At 42.6% G+C, this 25,334-nt stretch overlaps 1 protein-coding gene across 2 annotated transcripts; it reads right to left on the bottom strand.

The window, feature by feature from the left end:
* Nucleotides 1–76: 76 nt before the first annotated feature.
* LOC112252987 (V-type proton ATPase catalytic subunit A) lies at nt 77–24,600 on the bottom strand. Of its 2 annotated transcripts, XM_024424808.2 has the most exons (16): nt 24,454–24,596; nt 20,520–20,578; nt 10,475–10,571; nt 10,057–10,185; nt 8,668–8,882; nt 7,783–7,920; nt 7,549–7,700; nt 7,137–7,299; nt 5,465–5,573; nt 5,216–5,338; nt 4,964–5,078; nt 4,728–4,791; nt 1,551–1,754; nt 1,321–1,415; nt 1,003–1,174; nt 77–834 (listed from the first exon to the last, which is right to left on the bottom strand). In XM_024424808.2, the coding sequence occupies exons 3-16, from the start codon at nt 10,554–10,556 to the stop codon at nt 742–744; spliced, it is 1,854 nt and encodes a 617-aa protein (XP_024280576.1). In that variant the 5' UTR covers nt 10,557–10,571; nt 20,520–20,578; nt 24,454–24,596; the 3' UTR covers nt 77–741. The 2 variants fall into 2 exon arrangements, with proteins under 2 accessions (XP_024280576.1, XP_024280578.1); XM_024424810.2 differs by lacking the exon at nt 20,520–20,578 and having other exon boundaries at nt 24,454–24,600.
* Nucleotides 24,601–25,334: the final 734 nt, after the last annotated feature.

Raw genomic sequence — 25,334 nt, 5'->3', positions numbered from 1 at the left:
TGATTACACTCACAGAACATGCAGAGAAGACTGACATTACTGAAAAACACACACAGAAAAAATACCCACCATTTTGTTTTGTTGCCTTTTATTCTTTGGGACTTGTCCCACGAGCAGTAGAAAGGACAGGGCGAGAGAGCCCCCCTCTCTCTCTCTCTCTCTCTCACACACACACGTACAGCAAGTACACAAGACTACACAGCATAAATCACTAAATATGAACAACAACCAGACCACACATTGTCCTTGTCAGACACCTGCAACAAATATAGAGTCACTCTGCTTATTAAGTATTTGATGTGAATCTTCATCAATATTCTGTACAGATAGAGGGCTAATGAACGATAATTACATCAACTGCAGTCTTCAGGTACACAGCTAGGGCCAGAGACCATGTCCAAAACAAACAGGGGGAAGGGAGGGGCAATGCAGGGGTCTCACACACAGACATGTAAACATACACACATTAAGGTGTCGGGACAGATCTTCGACCATGTTGGGGCAAATACACTGGGGTATTTAGAATGTGTGAGGAAACAGAATACAAGAATACAGTACATTTTGTTCTGTTTTTGCCCATACACATTCACACGTTGAGTAAACTGATGGCAGGTTGGGTGTAAACACAAGGCAGTGGAATGTGAGGCTGCAGAGAGGGGGGGACAGTCATACACTGTCCCTGGGGTCACAGGTGAGGGGTCAGGGGTGAAAGGTCCGGGGTGAAAGGTCCAGGGTGAAGGCTCAGTCCTCCAAGCTGCGAAAGGAGTTCTGCATGTCCTCCAGCAGCTGGGCGTAGTCAGACTTGATCTGGGCCTCTCCCTCCTTCACTGGGTCCTGAAACAGACCAGACATAGAGTTACAGACACAAAGAGATTGTGATACAGACAAATAGTAAGAGCAACACTCATAGACAGCATAGAAATACAGAGAGAGAGATACAGGGAACACACACACAGAGAGAGAGAGAAAGACAAACGAGAAACAGTCAGACAGCAGATGTACTTTGAACTTCATGGAGCTGAGTCTGTAGAGGATCTCTCCCAGGTGTTCTCGGATCATGGACCAGGTGATCTTGTTGTCGCTCTGAGCTGTGGTCTCCACTGCGTGCCTCGCCATGTCATAGAACGCAATGATGTTGGACAGGATGCCTACCGTCTTATAGAAGGGACAAAACCTGCAGGGACAGGTCAGAGGACAGGCAGAGGTCAGAGGGCAGGGAGTTACAGTTGGAATGACTTCACAGTCAATCTTTCAATATTACTCAGAAATAGATGAGTAGGTCAGTGAGAGTAAGTGCGTTTGAGAGAGTGAGTGTTTTACCTGTCGTAGGGGGTGTAACCATTCTGTTGCAGGAAGTCATCCTTGAGGAGCTTGGCCACCTCCAGGGTGATCTTATCAGTTTCTGCCAGCGATGCCTGTCACCATGACAACCAGGACAATCTCAATATTATGAAGCAGAGGAGACATGGAGATAAAACCTCATACTATTGAGATGCAGCTCAATATTGTCCCCGCCTTCTTTCTTCCCCCTCCCCTCAGTTCACCCTCACCTTGCCGACCAGCTGTACGATCTCAGCCAGGTCCTCCTCCTCCTGCAGGATCTCCTTGGCCTTGGTGCGCAGCGGGACGAACTCAGGGAAGTGCTTGTCGTAGTACTCGTCTAGCGCCCGCGTGTACTTACTGTAGCTGATCAGCCAGTTGACTGACGGGAAGTGCTTCCTCTGGGCCAGCTTCTTATCCAGACCCCAGAACACCTGAGAGAGGGAAGGATAGAGGGAGAGAAGAGTGGGCAGAGAGAAAGAGAGGATGAAGGCAGGAAGAGTGAGGGAAAAAGAGGATGAAGAGTTGCATTCCCCTGCTCAGACGTTGCATGAACCAACCAATGGTTGCGTGCCACGTCATCGATTGTGTGCCACATCATCGATTGTGTTTCACATCATCGATTGTGTCAGACTGACAGATTGCTATAACATATGATGCGGTTAGTTGATACGCAAAATACCTATCCAGGCGCTGTAAGATCTGACAGGCATCAGCATCAGGAGCGTACCCAAGGATTGAGAATTGAGTCCCTAAAGCTTGTCTTTATTTCTTTGCTCCATATGGATGAGTGTAATGACCTTAGTGATCACTGTTTTACAGCCTGTGTTCGTAATGGCTGCTCAGTGAAACGACCTGTCCTGATTTGTCAGACACTTGCTAAAAAACTTGAAGGAGCAAGCCTTCCTTCATGAACAGGCCTCTGTAAAATGGTCTAGAATCAGCTTGATCCCCTCTGTCGAAGACGCTTGGACCTTATTTTTTGATATTTTCAGTGGTATTGTTCAAACACACCCCCATAAAGAAAATGAGAATTAAAAACAGGTTCAACCCCTGGTTCGACCGTGATCTTGCAGAGTTACTCCACCTCAGGAATTGCATTTGGCAAAAGGCTCGGCACACACATACTCAGGCTGACTGGCTCTCGTTCAGGCAAATCAGAAATAAGTGCACTCAGGCTATCCGGAAGGCCAAAGTTAGTTACTTTAAGCAGCAGTTCTCTCTGTGGGTCTACACCCAAAAAGTTCTGGAAAACAGTTAAAGACCTGGAGAATAAACCCTCCTCCTCACAGCTGCCCATGTCCCTTAATGTTGATGATGTGGTTGTTCCTGACAAGAAGCAAATGGCTGAGATCTTTAAAGCACCACTTCCTGAAGTCAGGATTACGATTTGACGCAGCCATACCTCCTTGCCCGTCCAACATTTCCTCATCTCCCACCCCTTCTAATGCGACTATCCCTGATGCTTCTCCCCTTTTTTCCCCTGCCTCGCTACCTGCAGGCTGTCACTGAGTCCGAGGTGCTAAAGGTGCTCCTTAAACTTGACCCCAAAAAAACATCTGAGTCAGATGGTTTAGACCCTTTCTTCTTTAAGTTTGCTGCCCCCATCATCGCCAAGCCGGTCTCTCCTTTCTGGGGAGCTTCCCATTGCTTAAAAGGCAGCCACGGTGTGTCCTTTATTTAAAGGGGGAGATCAAGCTGATCCTAACTGTTACAGGCTAATTTCTATTTTGCCCTGTTTATCAAAAGTGTTGGAAAAAACCTGTCAATAATCAACTGACTGGCTTTCTTGATGTCTATAGTATTCTCTCGGGTATGCAATCTGGTTTCCACTCAGGTTATGGATGTGTCACTGCAACCTTAAAGGTCCTAAATGATGTCACCATTGTCCTTGAGTCTAAGCAATATTGTGCTGCTATTTTTAAATCGACTTGGCCAAAGCTTTTGATACGGTAGACCATTCCATTCTTGTGGACCGGCTAAGGAGTATTGGTGTCTCTGAGGGGTCTTTGGGCTGGTTTGCTAACTACCTCTCTCAAAGAGTACAGTGTATAAAGTCAGAAAACCTGCTGTCTCAGCCACTTCCTGTCACCAAGGGAGTACCCCAAGGCTCGATCCTAGGCCCCACGCTCTTCTGAATTTACGTCAACATAGCTCAGGCAGTAGGAAGCTCTCATCCATTTATATGCTGATGATACAGTCTTATACTCAACCCTCCCCGGATTTTGTGTTAAATGCTCTACAACAAAGCTTTCTTAATGTCCAACAAGCTTTCTCTACCTCTAACCTTGTTCTGAACACCTCCAAAACAAAGGTCATGTGGTTAGGTAAGTAGAATGACCCTCCTCCCACAGGTGTGATTACTACCTCTGAGGGTTTAGAGCTTGAGGTAGTTACCTCATACAAGTACTTGGGAGTATGGCTAGATGGTGCACTGTCCTTCTCTCAGCACATATCAAAGCTGCAGGCTAAAGTTAAATCTAGACTTGGTTTCCTCTATCGTAATCGCTCCTCTTTCACCCTAGCTGCCAAACTAACCCTGATTCAGATGACCATCCTATCATCCATACTAGATTACAGAGACATAATTTAAGGATGCTCTCGGGGTAAGGGTGCTCTCGAGTGGCTAGATGTTCTTTACCATTAGGCCATCAGATTTGCCACCAATGCTCCTTTGAGGACACATTATTGCATTCTATACTCCTCTGTAAACTGGTCATCTCTGTATACCCATCGCAAGACCCACTGGTTGATGCTTATTTATAAAACCCTCTTAGGCCTCACTCCCACCTATCTGAGATATCTACTGCAGCCCTCATCCTCCACATACAACACCCGTTCTACCAGTCACATTCTGATAAAGGTCCCCAAAGCACACACATCCCTGGGTCACTCGTCTTTTCAGTTCGCTGCAGCTAGCGACTGGAACAAGATGCAACAAACACTCAAACTGGACAGTTTTATCTCAATCTCTTCATTCAAAGACTCAATCATGGACACTCCTACTGACAGTTGTGGCTGCTTTGTGTGATGTATTGTTGTCTCTACCTTCTTGCCCTTTGTGCTGTTGTCTGTGCCCAATAATGTTTGTACCATGTTTTGTGCCTCTGTTGTGTTGCTACCATGTTGTTATGTTGTGTTGCTGCCTTGCTATGTTGTTGTCTTAGGTCTCTCATTATGTAGTGTTGTCTATCTTGTTGTGATGTGCGTTTTGTCCTATATTTATATTGTATTTATTTGAATCCCAGGTCCTCGTGGCCACAGGAGGCCTTTTACCTTTCGGTAGGCCGTCATTGTAAATAAGAATGTGTTATTAACTGACTTGCCTAGTTAAATAAAGGTTAAATAAAATTAAAATAAGTGGGTTCTATCAGAGCCAGACAGAAACAGGCTGTATCCACAGTTACCTGCACGATACCCAGGGTAGCTGATGTCACAGGATCAGAGAAGTCACCACCAGGGGGGGAGACACTGTGGAAATGAAACAGAACATTGGTATCATGTGGTTATAACGTAAGAAGCACTCCACTTCCGCCTATTCCAGTGTGGCTAGATTGTGTTGGCAGGTTTCTGAGGTCTACTGGAGAGCTGAGAGGAGGAACAAGGGCTCCCCTGTGTGGTGAAGAGATGTAACTGTACTCACGCCCCCACAATGCTGACGCTGCCCTCTCTCTCTGGGTTGCCAAGACACTTCACCCTGCCGGCACGCTCGTAGAATGACGCCAGACGGGCACCCAAGTAGGCTGGGTAACCACTGTCTGTGGAGACAAAACAGGCCTTACTTGATATGTTCGAGATAACTGATTTAAACCGAATTCACCCCTCTAGCCCTAGAAGATGTCCTATACATTGCATTAAATATTCTGTATTTTGGGTGTTACCAGCAGCCACTCACCAGCGGGCATCTCAGCCAGTCGACCAGAGATCTCCCTGAGAGCCTCGGCCCATCGAGAGGTGGAGTCAGCCATCATGCTAACATTGTAGCCCATGTCCCTGAAGTACTCAGACAGCGTAATCCCTGCAGACACACACAGAGGACAAGTAGGTGATTGGTCAGGGGGTGTGCTCCATGTTGTGGCCTCAGGCCTGTCATTGGCTGGGAGGTTTGCGGTGTTATGCTCTGGGCGCTGTGATTGGTTCCTACCTGTGTAGATAGAGGCCTCTCTAGCAGCCACAGGCATGTTGGAGGTGTTGGCCACCAGCGCCGTTCTCTTCATGATGCTCTCAGTCTTCCCATCCACCTCCATGGTCAGCTATTAGACAGACACACTGTCAATCATCCTGACCTTCAATAAGAAAAAGGCTAACGCTAATGATGATGATAATCTAATGACATACAGTGCGTTCGGAAAGTATTCAGACCCTTTGACCTTTTCCACATTTTGTTACTTTACAGCCTTGTTCTAAAATTGATTAAACTAATGTTTTTCCCCCTCAATCTACACACAACACCCCACAATGACAAAGCAAAAACAGTTTTTTAGAAATGTTTACAAATTTAAAGAAAAATAAAATTAAAATAAATACCATATCTACATAAGTATTCAGACCCTTTGCTCTGAGACTCGAAATTGAGCTCAGGTACATCCTGTTTCCATTGATCATTCTTGAGATGTTTCTACATGATTTGGAAAAGCACACACACCTGTCTATATAAGCTCCAACAGTTGAAAGTGCATTTCAGAGCATAAACCAAGCCATGAGGTAGAAAGAGTTGTCCGTAGCGCTCCAAGACAGGATTGTATCGAGGTACAGATCTCAGGAAGGGTACTAAAAACATTTCTGCAGCATTGATGTTCCCCAAGAACACAGTGGCCTCCATCATTCTTAAATTGAAGAAGTTTGAAACCACCAAGACACTTCCAAGAGCTGGCCGCCCGGCCAAACTGAGAAATCAGGGGAGAAGTGCCTTGGTCAGGGAGGTGACCAAGAACCGAACACTCTGACAGGGTTCTAGGGTTCCTCTGCAGCGATAGAAGAAACTTCCAGGTGTACAACTATCTCTGCAGCACTCCACCAATTAGGCCTTTATGGTAGAGTGGCCAGACGGAAGCCACTCCTCAGCACCTAAAGGACTCTCAGACCATGAGAAACAAGATTCTCTGGGCTGATGAAACAAAGATGGAACTCTTTGACCTAAATGCCAAGCGTCACATCTGGAGGACACTTGGCACCATCCAGAAGCATGGTGGTGGCATCCAGAAGCATGCTGTGGGGATGTTTTTCAATGGCAGGGACTGGGAGACTACGGAGCAAAGTACAGAGTGATCCTTGAGGAAAACCTGCTCCAGAGCTCTCAGGACATCAGACTGGGGTGAAAGTTCACCTTCCAAAAGGAAAATGACCCAAAGCACACAGCTAAGACAACGCAGGAGTGGCTTCGGGACAAGTCTCTGAATGTCCTTGTGTGGCCCAGCCGGAGCCCGGATTTGAACCTGATCGAACATCTCTGGAGAGACCTGAAAATAGCTGTGCAGCAACGCTTCCCATCCAACCTGACAGCATGAGGGGATCTGCAGAGAAGAATGGGAGAAACTCCCCAAATACAGGTGTGCCAAGCTTATAGCGTCATACCCAAGAAGACTCAAGGCTGTAATCGCTGCCAAAGGTGCTTCAACAAAGTACTGAGTAAAGGGTCTGAATACTTGTATATAAAAAAAAAAACTATCACATTTATATCTACAAAAATGTCTAAACCTGTTTTTGCTGCATCATTATGGGGTATTGTGTGTAGATTGATGAGGGGGGAAAAGCAATTTCATCCATTTTAGAGTAAGGCTGTAACGTAACAAAATGTGCACTGTAACACCACCCACCTCAGGGAAATCTCGCAGAACTTCTGACATCTCGTTCCCTCGCTCCCCGCAGCCTACGTAGACGATGACATCACTGTTGGAGTACTTGGACAGGGACTGGGAGATGACAGTTTTACCACAGCCAAAGGCTCCGGGGATGGCTGTAGTTCCTCCCTGGACACACCTGGACACAGAGACAGACAGAACAGACCGGGGGCAGGGAGATGGAAGCAGAGGTTGAGTATATTGGCAGATTCAGATAACACTTTCTAATTCAGTTTCCTTGCAGCAGAACATTGAAGACAGATGGACAGAAAGACATTCTGATAGGGTGAAAATGAATGCTAAGAGAGAGATTCCCTGACGCAGAGACAGCAAGATGGAGGAAGGTGAAAGAAGGATAGAAAAGTGGGGTAAGAGAAAGGGGACTCACGGGAAGAGGGCGTCCAGTACTCTCTGTCCGGTCAGCAGTGGGTGATTGGCAGGCAGCTTCTCTGTGACCGGGCGAATCTGTCGCACTGGCCAGACCTGGACCATGGTGAACTTCTCCTTCATACCCTCAAACTCCAGCTCCAACACCACGTCCTGAAACACACACAGTCTTAATGCATAAATGACCCCACATGTATTACTATGGATTTAGACAAGGTTGGGTGGTGGAACTAACCGAGACGTCGTAGTTTCCGGGGGGAGCCACATAGGTGACGGTTCCTCTGTTCCTCGGGGGCAGCATGATCTTGTGCTTGATGAGAGAGTTCTCAAACACCATCCCGTAGATATCACCCCCTGTGATGTGACTGCCCACCTAAGAGAGAGGGGGGAGATAAGGGGTTAATGATTATCAATTCAAACTTTAACATGAAAGCTAGAATCCTTAGTTGCTACATACATTTTTGACTTATAGATTGACGATATATACTCATTGACTCATGAAGAATATAACTTATGAGTCATGAGCTTAGTTCAACTGTCGTACCATTCAGAACCCAAAATATAAACTTGATGTACTATGATGTTTGTAAACAACGTAAACAAACACTGTATAGCCTCAAAACTACCATTTTGATATCATGGATGGTCAGTACTTGCATCCATAGCTCAGTCTATGAATTTGAGTGTGGTTCCCGAGTGGCGCAGCGGTCTAAGGCACTGCATCTCAGTGCTAGAGGCGTCACTACAGACACCCTGGTTCGAATCCAGGCTGTATCACAACCGGCCGTGATTGGGAGTCCCATAGGGCGGCGCACAATTGGCCCAGCGTCGTCTGGGTTTGGCCGGTGTAGGCCGTCATTGTAAATAAGAATCTGTTCTTAACTGACTTGCCTAGTTAAATAAAGGTTCAACTAAAAATGTACAAAAATTCTCCAGGCCCATTGCTCATCTTACTCCCAAAACAGAGGCGGGGTTACCGCTTTGTTATTGTTCCAATTAAGGATTCTAGCTTAAAATGTACAGTTCAGTATGTGGTCTAAGGACACTTGAAATTGTGGATAGTGTAGTGCATCGAGTAAACAATGCAAACACTTTCCTCGGAGTAGTAGGATGCACCCACCCGTAAGCTCTTGACAGGGGAGAACTCCCATTTCAGGTCTCGGTTGAGGGCTCCGATATTGACTCCGCGGGGGATGTAGATGCTCTGTGTTAGGTCATTGATGTCCTTCAGGGGGCGCTGGATACCATCGAAGATGGAGCCCATGATGCCTGGGCCCAACTCCACTGACAGAGGCTTCCCTGTCCGCAGCACCGGGTCCCCAACGGATACACCCGCTGTGACAATGGTCAGGAACACACGCACAGTGTGTGTGTGTGTGTGTTTCAGTAGATTTCAGATTTTTTTCTCATGTGTCTGTGAGTGCTATCAAGAGCAAGAGGTTGCTATGGTGTATAAGGCTGGGTGTGTATATACTGTAAAAATGTGTTCAGTAATGAACACTAAGGTGATTGTATAAATATATAGTAAGTGTGTATACACACACACACCAAGACAGTTGGAACCGGTTCAGGGAACCAAACCAAAAACCCGAAAATAACCAAATATTTTGAGGAACAGAATCAGTACTGCGAATGAAAGTGATCTATAATGTTCCGGGAACAGAACTGTTATTTTATAAATCATGGGAACCGGTTAATAATGTTTTTTTTTTTACATTCCGGGTATTTTTTTCCTTCTGTCCCACTAAAAACACTGTAAAGCACCTCTGCAAAGCCCTCACCCTCAAACTTATTCCAGTGTCTACCCACTAGAAGATTTGCGCCAGCATCTGTGCCAGGGTTTCCATTAGGAAAATTAGAAAAACCATCCATATGCATTCAGATTGAACCTGGTGCAGCCAGCACCATCAATAAACAAGGGAGATTGGCCAAATGAGACACATTTATGTCCTTAAAAAAACTGTGTTTCGATGTGTAAGATATGCAAAATCCCTCTCTCTCAGCATGCTACGACACGCATTTCTTTATGTCAGATGGCTAGGCCTTGTCTGCTATACAGATATAGGCGTATAGAAGGAGGCTAATTTGTTCATTTTCTATCACAGTAAAGGAAGGAAAGATGTAAACCGGTGATTCAGAAATGTATTTTGCTGGTCAGAACGGGAAAAAATGATGGTTCTGTTCAGAAAAAAAACAATTGGAAGATTATTTTTGGTTCCAACCCGACAGACAGGTGCAGTCATGTACACACAGGCATAGCACTGTATGTACCAGGAGAACACTGACAGTCATGTACACACAGGCATAGCACTGTATGTACCAGGAGAACACTGACCGTCAGGTACAGTAAAGCTTGCATCCCAAACGAAACCCCTATTAACTTTACAGTGCACTTCTTTTAACCAGGGCCCATATTTCTCTGGTCAAAAGTAGTTCCCTATGTAGGGAATAGGATGCCATTTGGGATACAACCAGTGAGGTGCAGTAACAGTATAACCCGTTAGGATACAGGTCTCCTCGTAAACCTGGATGGTGGCCATGTCTCCCTCCAGCCTGATGATCTCTCCCACCAGCTCACTGTGGCCCACTCTCACCAGCTCATACATGGCCGCTCCCGCCATGGCAGTGGCCGTCACAACTGCAGCACAGCCAGGGGACAACACAGGTCAGAGGTCACACACCATGCAAGAGACGGATATCTAGTCCAAACTCCACGCCAGATTGGTGTAAACAGATTAGTGCCAAGCATCCTATCGCCTGGCTTACTACCAGAGGGATAGTTTTTTAAAGTTTTTTTTCATTTAACCTTTATTTGACCAGGCATAGCTGAGGCTATTACCAAAGCATCCACTCTTCAGCTAGCCTAAAACCTTTAGAGCCTAAACAGAGGCACGTGACATAGGTGAATGTGTATGTGAGATAGTGACCTGGGCCGGAGACTCCATGGACGTATCCAAACTCGCTCTCTTTCTCCTCATCCCGGATCTTAGGCAGCTTGGACAGGTCCATCCTGACAGGCTAGATCTGAGAGAAAGAAAGAACAGAGTGAGTGTGTGAAGGACCGTGAGAAAGAAAGAAAGAACAGAGTGAGTGTGTGAAGGACCGTGATAAAGAAAGAAAGAACAGAGTGAGTGTGTGAAGGACCGTGATAAAGAAAGAAAGAACAGAGTGAGTGTGTAAAGGACCGTGATAAAGAAAGAAAGAAAGAACAGAGTGAGTGTGTAAAGGACCGTGATAAAGAAAGAACAGAGTGAGTGTGTAAAGGACCGTGATAAAGAAAGAAAGAAAGAACAGAGTGAGTGTGTAAAGGACCGTGATAAAGAAAGAACAGAGTGAGTGTGTAAAGGACCGTGATAAAGAAAGAAAGAAAGAACAGAGTGAGTGTGTAAAGGACCGTGATAAAGAAAGAACAGAGTGAGTGTGTGAAGGACCGTGATAAAGAAAGAACAGAGTGAGTGTGTAAAGGACCGTGATAAAGAAAGAACAGAACAGAGTGTGTAAAGGACCGTGATAAAGAAAGAACAGAGTGAGTGTGTGAAGGACCGTGATAAAGAAAGAAAGAAAGAACAGAGTGAGTGTGTGAAGGACCGTGATAAAGAAAGAAAGAACAGAGTGAGTGTGTGAAGGACCGTGATAAAGAAAGAAAGAAAGAACAGAGTGAGTGTGTGAAGGACCGTGATAAAGAAAGAAAGAAAGAACAGAGTGAGTGTGTGAAGGACCGTGATAAAGAAAGAAAGAAAGAACAGAGTGAGTGTGTGAAGGACCGTGATAAAGAAAGAAAGAAAGAACAGAGTGAGTGTGTGAAGGACCGTGATAAAGAAAGAAAGAAAGAACAGAGTGAGTGTGTAAGGACCGTGATAAAGAAAAGGACCGTGATAAAGAAAGAAAGAACAGAGTGAGTGTGTGAAGGACCGTGATAAAGAAAGAAAGAAAGAACAGAGTGAGTGTGTGAAAGGACCGTGATAAAGAAAGAACAGAGTGAGTGTGTGAAGGACCGTGATAAAGAAAGAAAGAAAGAACAGAGTGAGTGTGTGAAGGACCGTGATAAAGAAAGAGAAAGAAAGAAAGAACAGAGTGAGTGTGTAAGGACCGTGATAAAGAAAGAACAGAGTGAGTGTGTAAGGACCGTGATAAAGAAAGAACAGAGTGAGTGTGTAAAGGACCGTGATAAAGAAAGAACAGAGTGAGTGTGTAAAGGACCGTGATAAAGAAAGAACAGAGTGAGTGTGTAAAGGACCGTGATAAAGAAAGAACAGAGTGAGTGTGTGAAGGACCGTGATAAAGAAAGAAAGGAAGAACAGAGTGAGTGTGTAAAGGACCGTGATAAAGAAAGAACAGAGTGAGTGTGTGAAGGACCGTGATAAAGAAAGAAAGGAAGAACAGAGTGAGTGTGTAAAGGACCGTGATAAAGAAAGAACAGAGTGAGTGTGTAAAGGACCGTGATAAAGAAAGAACAGAGTGAGTGTGTAAAGGACCGTGATAAAGAAAGAAAGAAAGAACAGAGTGAGTGTGTAAAGGACCGTGATAAAGAAAGAACAGAGTGAGTGTGTAAAGGACCGTGATAAAGAAAGAACAGAGTGAGTGTGTAAAGGACCGTGATAAAGAAAGAAAGGAAGAACAGAGTGAGTGTGTAAAGGACCGTGATAAAGAAAGAACAGAGTGAGTGTGTAAAGGACCGTGATAAAGAAAGAAAGAAAGAACAGAGTGAGTGTGTAAAGGACCGTGATAAAGAAAGAAAGAAAGAACAGAGTGAGTGTGTAAAGGACCGTGATAAAGAAAGAACAGAGTGAGTGTGTAAAGGACCGTGATAAAGAAAGAACAGAGTGAGTGTGTAAAGGACCGTGATAAAGAAAGAAAGGAAGAACAGAGTGAGTGTGTAAAGGACCGTGATAAAGAAAGAACAGAGTGAGTGTGTAAAGGACCGTGATAAAGAAAGAAAGAACAGAAGAACAGTGATAAAGAAAGAACAGAGTGAGTGTGTAAAGGACCGTGATAAAGAAAGAACAGAGTGAGTGTGTAAAGGACCGTGATAAAGAAAGAAAGAAGAACAGAGTGAGTGTGTAAAGGACCGTGATAAAGAAAGAGTGTGTAAGGACGTGATAAAGAAAGAACAGAGTGAGTGTGTAAAGGACCGTGATAAAGAAAGAACAGAGTGAGTGTGTAAAGGACCGTGATAAAGAAAGAACAGAGTGAGTGTGTAAAGGACCGTGATAAAGAAAGAACAGAGAACAGTGTGTAAAGGACCGTGATAAAGAAAACAACAGAGTGAAAAGGACCGTGATAAAGAAAGAAGAACAGAGTGAGTGTGTGAAGGACCGTGATAAAGAAAGAAAGAACAGAGTGAGTGTGTAAAGGACCGTGATAAAGAAAGAACAGAGTGAGTGTGTGAAGGACCGTGATAAAGAAAGAAAGGAAGAACAGAGTGAGTGTGTAAAGGACCGTGATAAAGAAAGAAAGGACCGGAAGAAGAACAGAGTGAGTGTGTAAAGGACCGTGATAAAGGAAGAACAGAGTGAGTGTGTAAAGGACCGTGATAAAGAAAGAACAGAGTGAGTGTGTGAAGGACCGTGATAAAGAAAGAAAGAAAGAACAGAGTGAGTGTGTAAAGGACCGTGATAAAGAAAGAAAGAAAGAACAGAGTGAGTGTGTAAAGGACCGTGATAAAGAAAGAAAGAAAGAACAGAGTGAGTGTGTAAAGGACCGTGATAAAGAAAGAAAGAAAGAACAGAGTGAGTGTGTAAAGGACCGTAAAGATAAAGAAAGAACAGAGTGAGTGTGTAAAGGACCGTGATAAAGAAAGAACAGAGTGAGTGTGTGAAGGACCGTGATAAAGGAAGAACAGAGTGAGTGTGTAAAGGACCGTGATAAAGAAAGAAAGAGTGAGAAAGAACAGAGTGAGTGTGTAAAGGACCGTGATAAAGAAAGAAAGAACAGAGTGAGTGTGTAAAGGACCGTGATAAAGAAAGAAAGAAAGAACAGAGTGAGTGTGTAAAGGACCGTGATAAAGAAAGAACAGAGTGAGTGTGTAAAGGACCGTGATAAAGAACAGAAAGAAAAGAAAGAACAGTGAGTGTGTAAGGACCGTGATAAAGAAAGAACAGAGTGAGTGTGTGAAGGACCGTGATAAAGAAAGAACAGAGTGAGTGTGTGAAGGACCGTGATAAAGAAAGAACAGAGTGAGTGTGTGAAGGACCGTGATAAAGAAAGAACAGAGTGAGTGTGTAAAGGACCGTGATAAAGAAAAAGAAAGAACAGAGTGAGTGTGTAAAGGACCGTGATAAAGAAAGAACAGAGTGAGTGTGTGAAGGACCGTGATAAAGAAAGAACAGAGTGAGTGTGTGAAGGACCGTGATAAAGAAAGAAAGAACAGAGTGAGTGTGTGAAGGACCGTGATAAAGAAAGAACAGAGTGAGTGTGTGAAGGACCGTGATAAAGAAAGAAAGAACAGAGTGAGTGTGTGAAGGACCGTGATAAAGAAAGAAAGAACAGAGTGAGTGTGTGAAGGACCGTGATAAAGAAAGAACAGAGTGAGTGTGTAAAGGACCGTGATAAAGAAAGAACAGAGTGAGTGTGTGAAGGACCGTGATAAAGGAAGAAAGAAAGAACAGAGTGAGTGTGTAAAGGACCGTGATAAAGAAAGAAAGAAAGAACAGAGTGAGTGTGTAAAGGACCGTGATAAAGAAAGAACAGAGTGAGTGTGTAAAGGACCGTGATAAAGAAAGAACAGAGTGAGTGTGTAAAGGACCGTGATAAAGAAAGAAAGAAAGAACAGAGTGAGTGTGTAAAGGACCGTGATAAAGAAAGAACAGAGTGAGTGTGTGAAGGACCGTGATAAAGAAAGAAAGAAAGAACAGAGTGAGTGTGTAAAGGACCGTGATAAAGAAAGAACAGAGTGAGTGTGTAAAGGACCGTGATAAAGAAAGAACAGAGTGAGTGTGTAAAGGACCGTGATAAAGAAAGAAAGAAAGAACAGAGTGAGTGTGTAAAGGACCGTGATAAAGAAAGAAAGAAAGAACAGAGTGTGTGTGTAAAGGACCGTGATAAAGAAAGAAAGAAAGAACAGAGTGAGTGTGTGAAGGACCGTGATAAAGAAAGAACAGAGTGAGTGTGTAAAGGACCGTGATAAAGAAAGAACAGAGTGAGTGTGTAAAGGACCGTGATAAAGGAAGAACAGAGTGAGTGTGTGAAGGACCGTAAGAAAGAAAGAACAGAGTGAGTGTGTGAAGGACCGTGATAAAGAAAGAACAGAGTGAGTGTGTAAAGGACCGTGATAAAGAAAGAACAGAGTGAGTGTGTAAAGGACCGTGATAAAGAAGAACAACAGTGAGTGTGTGAAGGAAAGAAAGAACAGTGATAAAGGAAAAGAAAGAAAGAACAGAGTGAGTGTGTAAAGGACCGTGATAAAGAAAGAAAGAAAGAACAGAGTGAGTGTGTAAAGGACCGTGATAAAGAAAGAAAGAACAGAGTGAGTGTGTGAAGGACCGTGATAAAGAAAGAACAGAGTGAGTGTGTAAAGGACCGTGATAAAGAAAGAACAGAGTGAGTGTGTAAAGGACCGTGATAAAGAAAGAACAGAGTGAGTGTGTAAAGGACCGTGATAAAGAAAGAACAGAGTGAGTGTGTAAAGGACCGTGATAAAGAAAGAAAGAACAACAGAGTGTGTGTGATAAAGGAACAGAGTGAGTGTGTAAAGGACCGTGATAAAGAAAGAACAGAGTGAGTGTGTGAAGGACCGTGATAAAGAAAGAAAGAACAGAGTGAGTGTGTGAAGGACCGTGATAAAGAAAGAACAGAGTGAGTGTGTAAAGGACCGTGATAAAGAAAGAACAGAGTGAGTGTGTGAAGGACCGTGATAAAGAAAGAAAGAACAGAGTGAGTGTGTGAAGGACCGTGATAAAGAAAGAACAGAGTGAGTGTGTAAAGGACCGTGATAAAGAAAGAAAGAAAGAAAGGACAGAAAGAACAGAGTGAGTGTGTGAAGGACCGTGATAAAGAAAGAACAGAGTGAGTGTGTAAGGACCGTGATAAAGAAAGAACAGAGTGAGTGTGTAAAGGACCGTGATAAAGAAAGAACAGAGTGAACAGAGTGTGTAAAGGACCGTGATAAAGAAAGAACAGAGTGAGTGTGATAAAGGACCGTGATAAAGAAAGAAAGAAAGAACAGAGTGAGTGTGTAAAGGACCGTGATAAAGGAAGAACAGAGTGAGTGTGTAAAGGACCGTGATAAAGAAAGAACAGAGTGAGTGTGTAAAGGACCGTGATAAAGAAAGAAAGAAAGAACAGAGTGAGTGTGTAAAGGACCGTGATAAAGGAAGAACAGAGTGAGTGTGTGAAGGACCGTGATAAAGAAAGAACAGAGTGAGTGTGTAAAGGACCGTGATAAAGAAAGAACAGAGTGAGTGTGTAAAGGACCGTGATAAAGAAAGAAAGAAAGAACAGAAAGAACAGAGTGAGTGTGTAAAGGACCGTGATAAAGGAAGAACAGAGTGAGTGTGTAAAGGACCGTGATAAAGAAAGAACAGAGTGAGTGTGTAAAGGACCGTGATAAAGAAAGAACAGAGTGAGTGTGTAAAGGACCGTGATAAAGAAAGAACAGAGTGAGTGTGTAAAGGACCGTGATAAAGAAAGAACAGAGTGAGTGTGTAAAGGACCGTGATAAAGAAAGAACAGAGTGAGTGTGTAAAGGACCGTGATAAAGAAAGAACAGAGTGAGTGTGTAAAGGACCGTGATAAATAAAAAAGAACAGAGTGAGTGTGTAAAGGACCGTGATAAAGAAAGAAAGAAAGAACAGAGAACAGAAAGAACAGAGAGTGTGTGAAGGACCGTGATAAAGAAAGAAAGAAAGAACAGAGTGAGTGTGTAAAGGACCGTGATAAAGAAAGAAAGAAAGAACAGAGTGAGTGTGTAAAGGACCGTGATAAAGAAAGAACAGAAAGAACAGAGTGAGTGTGAAGGACCGTGATAAAGAAAGAAAGAGTGAGTGTGTGAAGGACCGTGATAAAGAAAGAAAGAACAGAGTGAGTGTGTAAAGGACCGTGATAAAGAAAGAAAGAACAGAGTGAGTGTGTGAAGGACCGTGATAAAGAAAGAAAGGAAGAACAGAGTGAGTGTGTGAAGGACCGTGATAAAGGAAAGAACAGAGTGAGTGTGTGAAGGACCGTGATAAAGAAAGAACAGAGTGAGTGTGTGAAGGACCGTGATAAAGAAAGAACAGAGTGAGTGTGTGAAGGACCGTGATAAAGAAAGAAAGTGAAGGACCGTGATAAAGAAAGAAAGAACAGAGTGAGTGTGAAGGACCGTGATAAAGAAAGAACAGAGTGAGTGTGTGAAGGACCGTGATAAAGAAAGAAAGAACAGAGTGAGTGTGTAAAGGACCGTGATAAAGAAAGAACAGAGTGAGTGTGTGAAGGACCGTGATAAAGAAAGAACAGAGTGAGTGTGTAAAGGACCGTGATAAAGAAAGAACAGAGTGAGTGTGTGAAGGACCGTGATAAAGAAAGAAAGAACAGAGTGAGTGTGTGAAGGACCGTGATAAAGAAAGAACAGAGTGAGTGTGTGAAGGACCGTGATAAAGAAAGAACAGAGTGAGTGTGTAAAGGACCGTGATAAAGAAAGAAAGGAAGAACAGAAAGAAAGAAAGAACAGAGTGTGTGAAGGACCGTGATAAAGAAAGAAAGAACAGAGTGAGTGTGTGAAGGACCGTGATAAAGAAAGAAAGAACAGAGTGAGTGTGTGAAGGACCGTGATAAAGAAAGAAAGGAAGAACAGAGTGAGTGTGTGAAGGACCGTGATAAAGAAAGAACAACAGAGTGAGTGTGTAAAGGACCGTGATAAAGAAAGAAAGGAAGAACAGAGTGAGTGTGTGGAGGACCGTGATAAAGAAAGAAAGAACAGAGTGAGTGTGTAAGGACCGTGATAAAGAAAGAAAGAACAGAGTGAGTGTGTGAAGGACCGTGATAAAGAAAGAAAGGAAGAACAGAGTGAGTGTGTGAAGGACCGTGATAAAGAAAGAACAGAGTGAGTGTGTAAAGGACCGTGATAAAGAAAGAAAGGAAGGAATAAAGTGAGAAAGGACCGTGATAAAGAAAGGAAGAACAGAGTGAGTGTGTAAAGGACCGTGATAAAGAAAGAAAGGAAGAACAGAGTGAGTGTGTGAAGGACCGTGATAAAGAAAGAAAGAACAGAGTGAGAGTGTGAAGGACCGTGATAAAGAAAGAAAGAACAGAGTGAGTGTGTGAAGGACCGTGATAAAGAAAGAAAGGGAAGAACAGAGTGAGTGTGTGAAGGACCGTGATAAAGAAAGAAAGAAAGAAAGAAAGGAAAGAACAGAAAGAAAGTGTGAGTGTGTAAAGGACCGTGATAAAGAAAGAACAGAGTGAGTGTGTGAAGGACCGTGATAAAGAAAGAACAGAGTGAGTGTGTGAAGGACCGTGATAAAGAAAGAAAGAACAGAGTGAGTGTGTGAAGGACCGTGATAAAGAAAGAACAGAGTGAAGGACCGTGATAAAGGAACAGTGATAAAGAAAAGAAAGAACAGAGTGAGTGTGTAAAGGACCGTGATAAAGAAAGAACAGAGTGAGTGTGTGAAGGACCGTGATAAAGGAAGAACAGAGTGAGTGTGTGAAGGACCGTGATAAAGGAAGAACAGAGTGAGTGTGTGAAGGACCGTGATAAAGGAAGGAAGAACAGAGTGAGTGTGTGAAGGACCGTGATAAAGAAAGAACAGAGTGAGTGTGTAAGGACCGTGATAAAGGAAGAACAGAGTGAGTGTGTGAAGGACCGTGATAAAGAAAGAAAGAACAGAGTGAGTGTGTGAAGGACCGTGATAAAGAAAGAAAGAACAGAGTGAGAACAGAGTGAGTGTGAAGGACCGTGATAAAGAAAGAAAGAAAGAACAGAGTGAGTGTGTAAAGGACCGTGATAAAGAAAGAACAGAGTGAGTGTGTGAAGGACCGTGATAAAGAAAGAAAGAACAGAGTGAGTGTGTAAAGGACCGTGATAAAGAAAGAACAGAGTGAGTGTGTGAAGGACCGTGATAAAGGAAGAACAGAGTGAGTGTGTGAAGGACCGTGATAAAGAAAGAACAGAGTGAGTGTGTGAAGGACCGTGATAAAGGGAGTGAGGAGAGATAAAGAGTGGTACACAGTCCACAGAGCACCACTGACAGGTTGGTTGTTCAGCAACAAAACCATTGTGTGCACAACTATGGGGAAAAACAGACGGGTTGGCTTAGATTGTTGACCACATGTAAACTATATTTGGTCTCCAATGTTTATTGAAAACAAATACATTTTCTAAATGGTTCACTGACATGGATGAAAATACCCTCAAATAAAAGCTGACAGTCTGCATTTTACAGTGCGTTAACTCATAGTCATTGTATCATTTAAATTCCATAGCGAGACAAAACATTTGTCACTAGCTAGGTTTCCATCCAATTGGCGACAGATTTTCATGGGAATATTCTAGAATCTGCATAAAGAAAACATGCGTATTTTCCCACCAGTGGTATGTTTCCACCAAACTGACTTCTTGCGGATAAAAATCAGTGTGTGATGACGTAGTGCACACAAAATGTACTTTTTCACTTAGGTTTTCATGTATCAAATAAAAATCTAAAGTTCAATGTGTTTCCATCGCATTTGTCACAAACTGTTGCGTTAAATAGTAAATGTGCCTACGCCGGTCTTGGTACCTGTGCTCCAGCCTACAGAGACAGATACAGTGCGGGTAGGCTGTGAGGGTTGTCTCGTCTACATGATGAGATGATTATGGATTTCTATTTGTCAAATGGCAGTCAAGCATTGATCATCATGTCACCAGAATAAGACCCTCAATATTTATTGGAAAGCAGCATCAAGTTCATCACCGTGCACTTTCACCACCCTGTGAAATTCATCATAATTATTTCATCTGTAGTCTAATAAACTGCATAGTTTTCAGAGTCATGTGACTCCAAATTTACTTCGATATGATGGTTATTATATCAATAACAATAACAGGACCCAGCCTCTGTGTAACTCTATACGTCTGGCGCATAAAGTAGTTTCCATCTCCATGTCCCAAATAATACATTTTACAGACACAAAAAGACCTCACCATCTCCAACAAACAGTCTGTCGGCATTAATGAAAATTGTACCGAAACCACCTGTTTCCATCACAGCTGTTACGATTTATTTTGTTATGGTAAGACTTTACTTGGATGGATGGAAACGTGGTTACTGTCCCAGTATGGAGCTCACCGTATATATACAGCTGTATTGATTCGTGTTATAGCTGACTGCATCCCAGACCACAGTGAGTTATAGTCCTGGCTGGGACACTATTGACCCAGTAATTAGAAGGTCAATGGGCTTCTCATCCAACTCAAATCCACCCACCCATCCATTCTGAATCTGTTCAAAGCAGCTTGGTAACCCTCTCCGACACTAAAAACACACACACGAACAGAGTAGGACAATTACTACATGATGATTACACACAGACAAATTCCCTCCCACACAGAGGCTTAAAAATTAAGCTTTCTGCAATAGTGAGAGGGACTCAAACATATAGCAAACATATAGCACACTATCGGGAAACACGGATCCCTGTCCCTCTGTTCTGTTACCATGACAATAACACCCCTTTTCCGAACCGTGACCATGGTGATATCCCAGCGACTAGAGCCCAACATCATGACTCTGCAGCTCTCTTTCTCGGGGGGACAACTCCTCATCACCCACTCTGTCTGTAGACACAAACACCATCCCTGCTTCAGTGCCCTTTTGTCCTTGCCACTGCTAGCCAGTCTAGCATGGAGGAAAAGGCCCTATGTTATCTGTGTAGAAATACAGCAGCCCCCCCTCAACAGATCTAGTCTGGAGCAGCAGGATACAGACCGAAGGATGTGGCATCCATGGCCAAGCTTAGCTTACATGGCATTTGTACCTCCATTCTTAAGAGATTTAAAACAATGCAAAAACTTACTTTCTTTATCAAGTGCTCAATTCTTCCCTTTCTCTTGAATGTTTTATTCCCTCTGGATCCTATCAGGTGCAAAACACTTACTGTAAAACAGGACAGACATGCATACAGAAATGCATGTATACACACACTGACAGACACACACTTGGACAGAATTGAATCATTTCCATTGTGACTTTGGCATAGAGACTCATAGGGTGGAAGATATGCATGAGGCGTCACATGACTGTGGAACATGGCTGGCTGAGTTATATGGGCTGTTTGAGGAAGTGGAAAATTCTAGTGTGGGGTAGGATTGGGAAGTCAACTAAATTAGTGTCTTTGTGAATTGTATGAGATTCAGACACAGTGATTCACAACACTCTGGTATTTAAAAAGCTAGAGGATTACATCCATATCCCTTGACACAACAGTGAGTACACTGCCAGGCCTCAGGGCAGCCACCTACCAAGCTCAGCAATCTCTGGTACAATGCAGGCTGAAGTTGCCCTTACAAACAGATCAGGGATCAGTTTACTCTCCCCAACATCCCTACCTTTATTGGGGGAAAAAAGTACTCCCACACTAACAGTTGTGGAAGTACAGTCAGAGGGTAAAACCCAGACATGCATCAAGTTTCTATGGACTCAGCCACATCATATGACAGCAGTCATGTGACATATGGAATCCTTCTATCAAGGATACACTCACTGAGCACTGCAGTGTTACAATGTAAACGATCCATACTCAGGAATGTCTCTCCAGTGAGGGTAACCAGTGACCAAACAAAGGAGCTTTACCCTAATAAAATAATGTCCCATTCAGCATAATCTCTCATAATGAAACTAGAGTGAGTGCTGGTTGCAAGGTGTTGCATAATCCTGTAAACCCAACGGCTCACATTTAACTTCCTGTTCAAGTTTTCAAATGTCATGAAATAGTGCTAATTTACTAAGTAAGTACATCCCAAATTGACAATGAATTCACACATTCACCAACAACCACCCTTCCCCTGGCCGCCAGTGATTCTGAAGGGCAGAATCAGGAAGGCACTAAAGAGAGGGAGACGGCCTACAGTACATGCCAAGGTTCTAGGGCAGGGGTAGAACATAATTATAATAATTTGTACACTGCAAATTGACCAAAAATTTGCCCAAAAAGGAGGTACTATTTGAAAATATAAATAATTGAATATGTTGATTACATTGAGACACGATCACATATATGTCTCCTTGTTTGCATGTGGCAATACTTGGTAACAGATTTTCTAAATTAAACCATTTTTTTGCTGAATTCCTGAATTTTGCAGTCTTTTTTTGACCCAAAACTGAAAAAATATAAAGTTTTGATGTCTTCAGAATTATTCTACAATATAGAAAATAGTCAAAATAAAGAAAAACCCTTGAATGAGTTGATGTGTCCCAACTTTTGAATGGTACTGTAGTTATAAACTGTGTGGTTCAAGCCCGGAATTCTGACTGGCTGACAGCTGTGGTATATCAGACCGTATACCAAGGGTATAACAAAATATTTATTTTTACTGCTCTAATTACGTTGGTAACCAGTTTATAATAGCAATAAGGCACCTCTGGAGTTTGTGGTATATGGCCAATATGCCACAGCTAAGGGCTGTGTCCAGGCACTCCGTGATGCATCTAGACTAAGAACAGCCCTTAGCGGTGGTATATTGGCCATATACCACACCCCCGTGTGCCTTATTGTTTAATTATATGTGCAGATATACCTCAATTATATCTTACACCTGCGGATCACCTTGGTACTGGTACCCTGTGTGTATAGCCAAGTTATCGTTACTCATTTGTTTTTACTTTTCTATTTTCTTTCTCTGCCTTGTTGGGAAAGGCCCGTAAGTAAGCATTTCACTGTAGTTTTTGTGAGCAAAACAATTTGATAACAATGTAAAATAGTTCTCCTTTCTCAGTCCTAGTATTGAGCCATAGAGCTGCAACTAAAACTGGTCCTGAATCAACACTTAGGGAAAACCTGTTAAACCTCTTTTTAACTAGCTGTTCTTTTTATTAACTCTTCTGTTCTTTGTTATCAAAGATAGAAGACACAAAGGGTAGATATTATTCTCAATATTCCTGTGGCTTCCGTTCCCCTTCCTTGTCTTGTGTCCTTCATTAGACACTGCACTATACACAGGTGAAAGAAAATTAATCGATGAGGGATTTCACAATATTGCTTTAACTTAGGACAGAGTTTGGGAAACCCTGTCCTCGGGACACACGTTTTGATTTTCACCATAACACTACACAGCTCATTCAAATAATCATCCAGCTTTGATCATTTGAATCAGCTGTGTAGTGTTAGGGCAAAACCCAAAACGTGCACCCCTTGGGGTCCCAAGGACACCATTTGGGAAACAGTGATTTAACCTATCCTTACTTCTCAGATCAGTGCAGATGAAGGAGAAGGGAAGAGGATCTGAACTCACATTATTGAGATTCACCCAAACAGGCCCTACCCTATAAGCAGACACTTCTGATGAGAAATTCAACATCCAAGTGAGGATGTGGTGGGGCTGTGGCAGGTGCACAGGGTCCTAACGCTCTTGTGCTAAATGCAATGAATGATTCTTCCTCTTCTGTAGTCAAACAGAATCATCCTCATGTGCCACTGTCACACTAGCCTATGTCACTAGGGACAAACCAACGGAATAGGGCCAGCTTGAGAATAATATGTGATTTTTCTTTGATTTACAATACCACTCTCTGCATGTATCTTGAATTGATAACATTTGTAGTTGGGCTACTAGTCTCCGTCTTATCTCAGGTGCATTACCCAAAAGTCTGCTGGTCAATCAGCTGAGGTTAAAGTAGCCAAGTAGCCCAATAATGGACTAAAGTAGCCTAACGTTACTGTTTATAATCCAATGACTTTACATGTTCTGTTTATCGGTGAATTGGCTCTGGAAGCCAAAACCGCCAAATAATCCATCTAAAACGCGAATCGATTCTCAATTGCGGTGCGGTTCAAGAAATATTAATCCCTCTACTTATATATCAAAATAATTTCACAAACGAAAAATACACACTGACTGCACTGTTATAACCGGTTTTAACAGTTGCAGCCTACTGTATTTTTTATTTTTTTTGTGACAACATGTTTGTGGTGTCGGTCTTCCGTTTACACAGGTGTTCAGACACCGATAGCTAATTAGCACAAAAAGTCCACTCGGTCTTCCATGTTTTCCATAAACAAGCATTGTAATAGGGAAATATTGGCTTGTGGGATCCCTATAAAAAGGTGTATATCAATATAACATTTTGGTTTTTTTACAATTATTTGTCGCCGATATGAAAGACAAGGTTCTTATGTTTCCAAAACCGTACCGTAAGCAATGCGTGTTAATGTTCAGACCAAGCGATGACGTCTTAGTCCAATGACTCTTAAGTGTAACGTAATGGAACCGAGAGCCATGATCAACCGCTACATTGCCAAAGGTGTCTTGTCAACATAATCACATGACCACCAATGCGCTGTAGCGTCGACATCCTTTTTTTCACATGGTCGAATCTATCCATGGCCATGAAACAGAAAATAACATAACTAGTTGCTTTGTTGCTATAAATAAAACACATTGAGAGACAAATACATAACGGGAGGCACGATGTTTACGCATTTTTTGCGCAACAACAACTGACATTTGAGAAGCCGCATTGCCAGCGTTACAATTTGATTGTGATAAAAATCAATTTAATGTTTAATTCAAATAGGCCTACATTTGAATGAAGAACCAAGACCATGAATGCATTTAAATGTATGTTCCAATTATCAAAATCCTTTGATAAAACGACCGTATTATTTAATTCTAGGTCATCTGTCAAAATCGCTGGCTATGCCATTTTGATGCATTTCGAAAGAATTATGAAAAATCACATAATATAGACATTGCATTTAATCTCATTTGATTATAATAAAACGGCATAGCTACCTTAAGAAATTAAACAGTCCAGCGTCTTGATCCTCTGCCTAGGGAAGATGTGAGTGGCGATACGACAGCAAATTATCAGCTGACTTCATTCAATCCGAGTTTTGCAGATCGCGAGACTCGGGACTCACAACATTGCTTCCATTATGGCTCAAGCTCACTTCGGTGTCAAATATATAGATGGAAAGATATCTACTTCCTCTTGACATTCGTCTATAGTTTGAAATAAACATTTAAAAACAACAACAAAATACCAGCTGATTAATTAGACATGTTCCACGGTTGAAGCTCGGAAAGAAAAACATATTGAAGGCTCCACAATAGGCTGAGGGCAGAAAATCAAACAGTACAATTATGTGGTCTTTTTCGAGAAAATATCATTGCGTTTGAGCCAAAATGGCGGTAGAACAATAGGATGTTGCTGTTACTTGTTAAATATGGATTGCACTGTTGGACACTGGAGATTTGCATGACACAATATTTTACGTTAGTGCTATGAATTCAAATGAAATATTGAGTTGCGCCACAAATGATTAGAAATTGAATAATAGCTAATTATTATTAAGACATGTAAAAATCTAACAAAAATGTCAAAGCCAATGGTCAATACATACTTCAAGAACAAAAATCCTAAAGTGTTTCAATATTTCAAAAACAGAACTTGTGTTTTTATTCAACATAAATATTTAGGTAATTTGCTCAACCCATATAATAAAAATAACTGGATTCAAAAATATGAACGTACAGTGACATTCTGCGATTAGACAGATGGGCATACAGATAAGATTGACTTGGGCTGAAGCCCTGTGGGGATGTTGATGTTGTAGTTTCAATGAGCAAGGCAGAGGCAAAACGCCTGATATGGACAGTGATGGTGCCGAGAT

Source organism: Oncorhynchus tshawytscha, linkage group LG29 (genome assembly GCF_018296145.1).
Source record: "Oncorhynchus tshawytscha isolate Ot180627B linkage group LG29, Otsh_v2.0, whole genome shotgun sequence".
Lineage (NCBI taxonomy): Eukaryota > Metazoa > Chordata > Actinopteri > Salmoniformes > Salmonidae > Oncorhynchus > Oncorhynchus tshawytscha.
The sequence above is the reverse complement of the archived record's forward strand: the minus strand, read 5'-3'. Positions and strand labels throughout refer to the sequence as shown.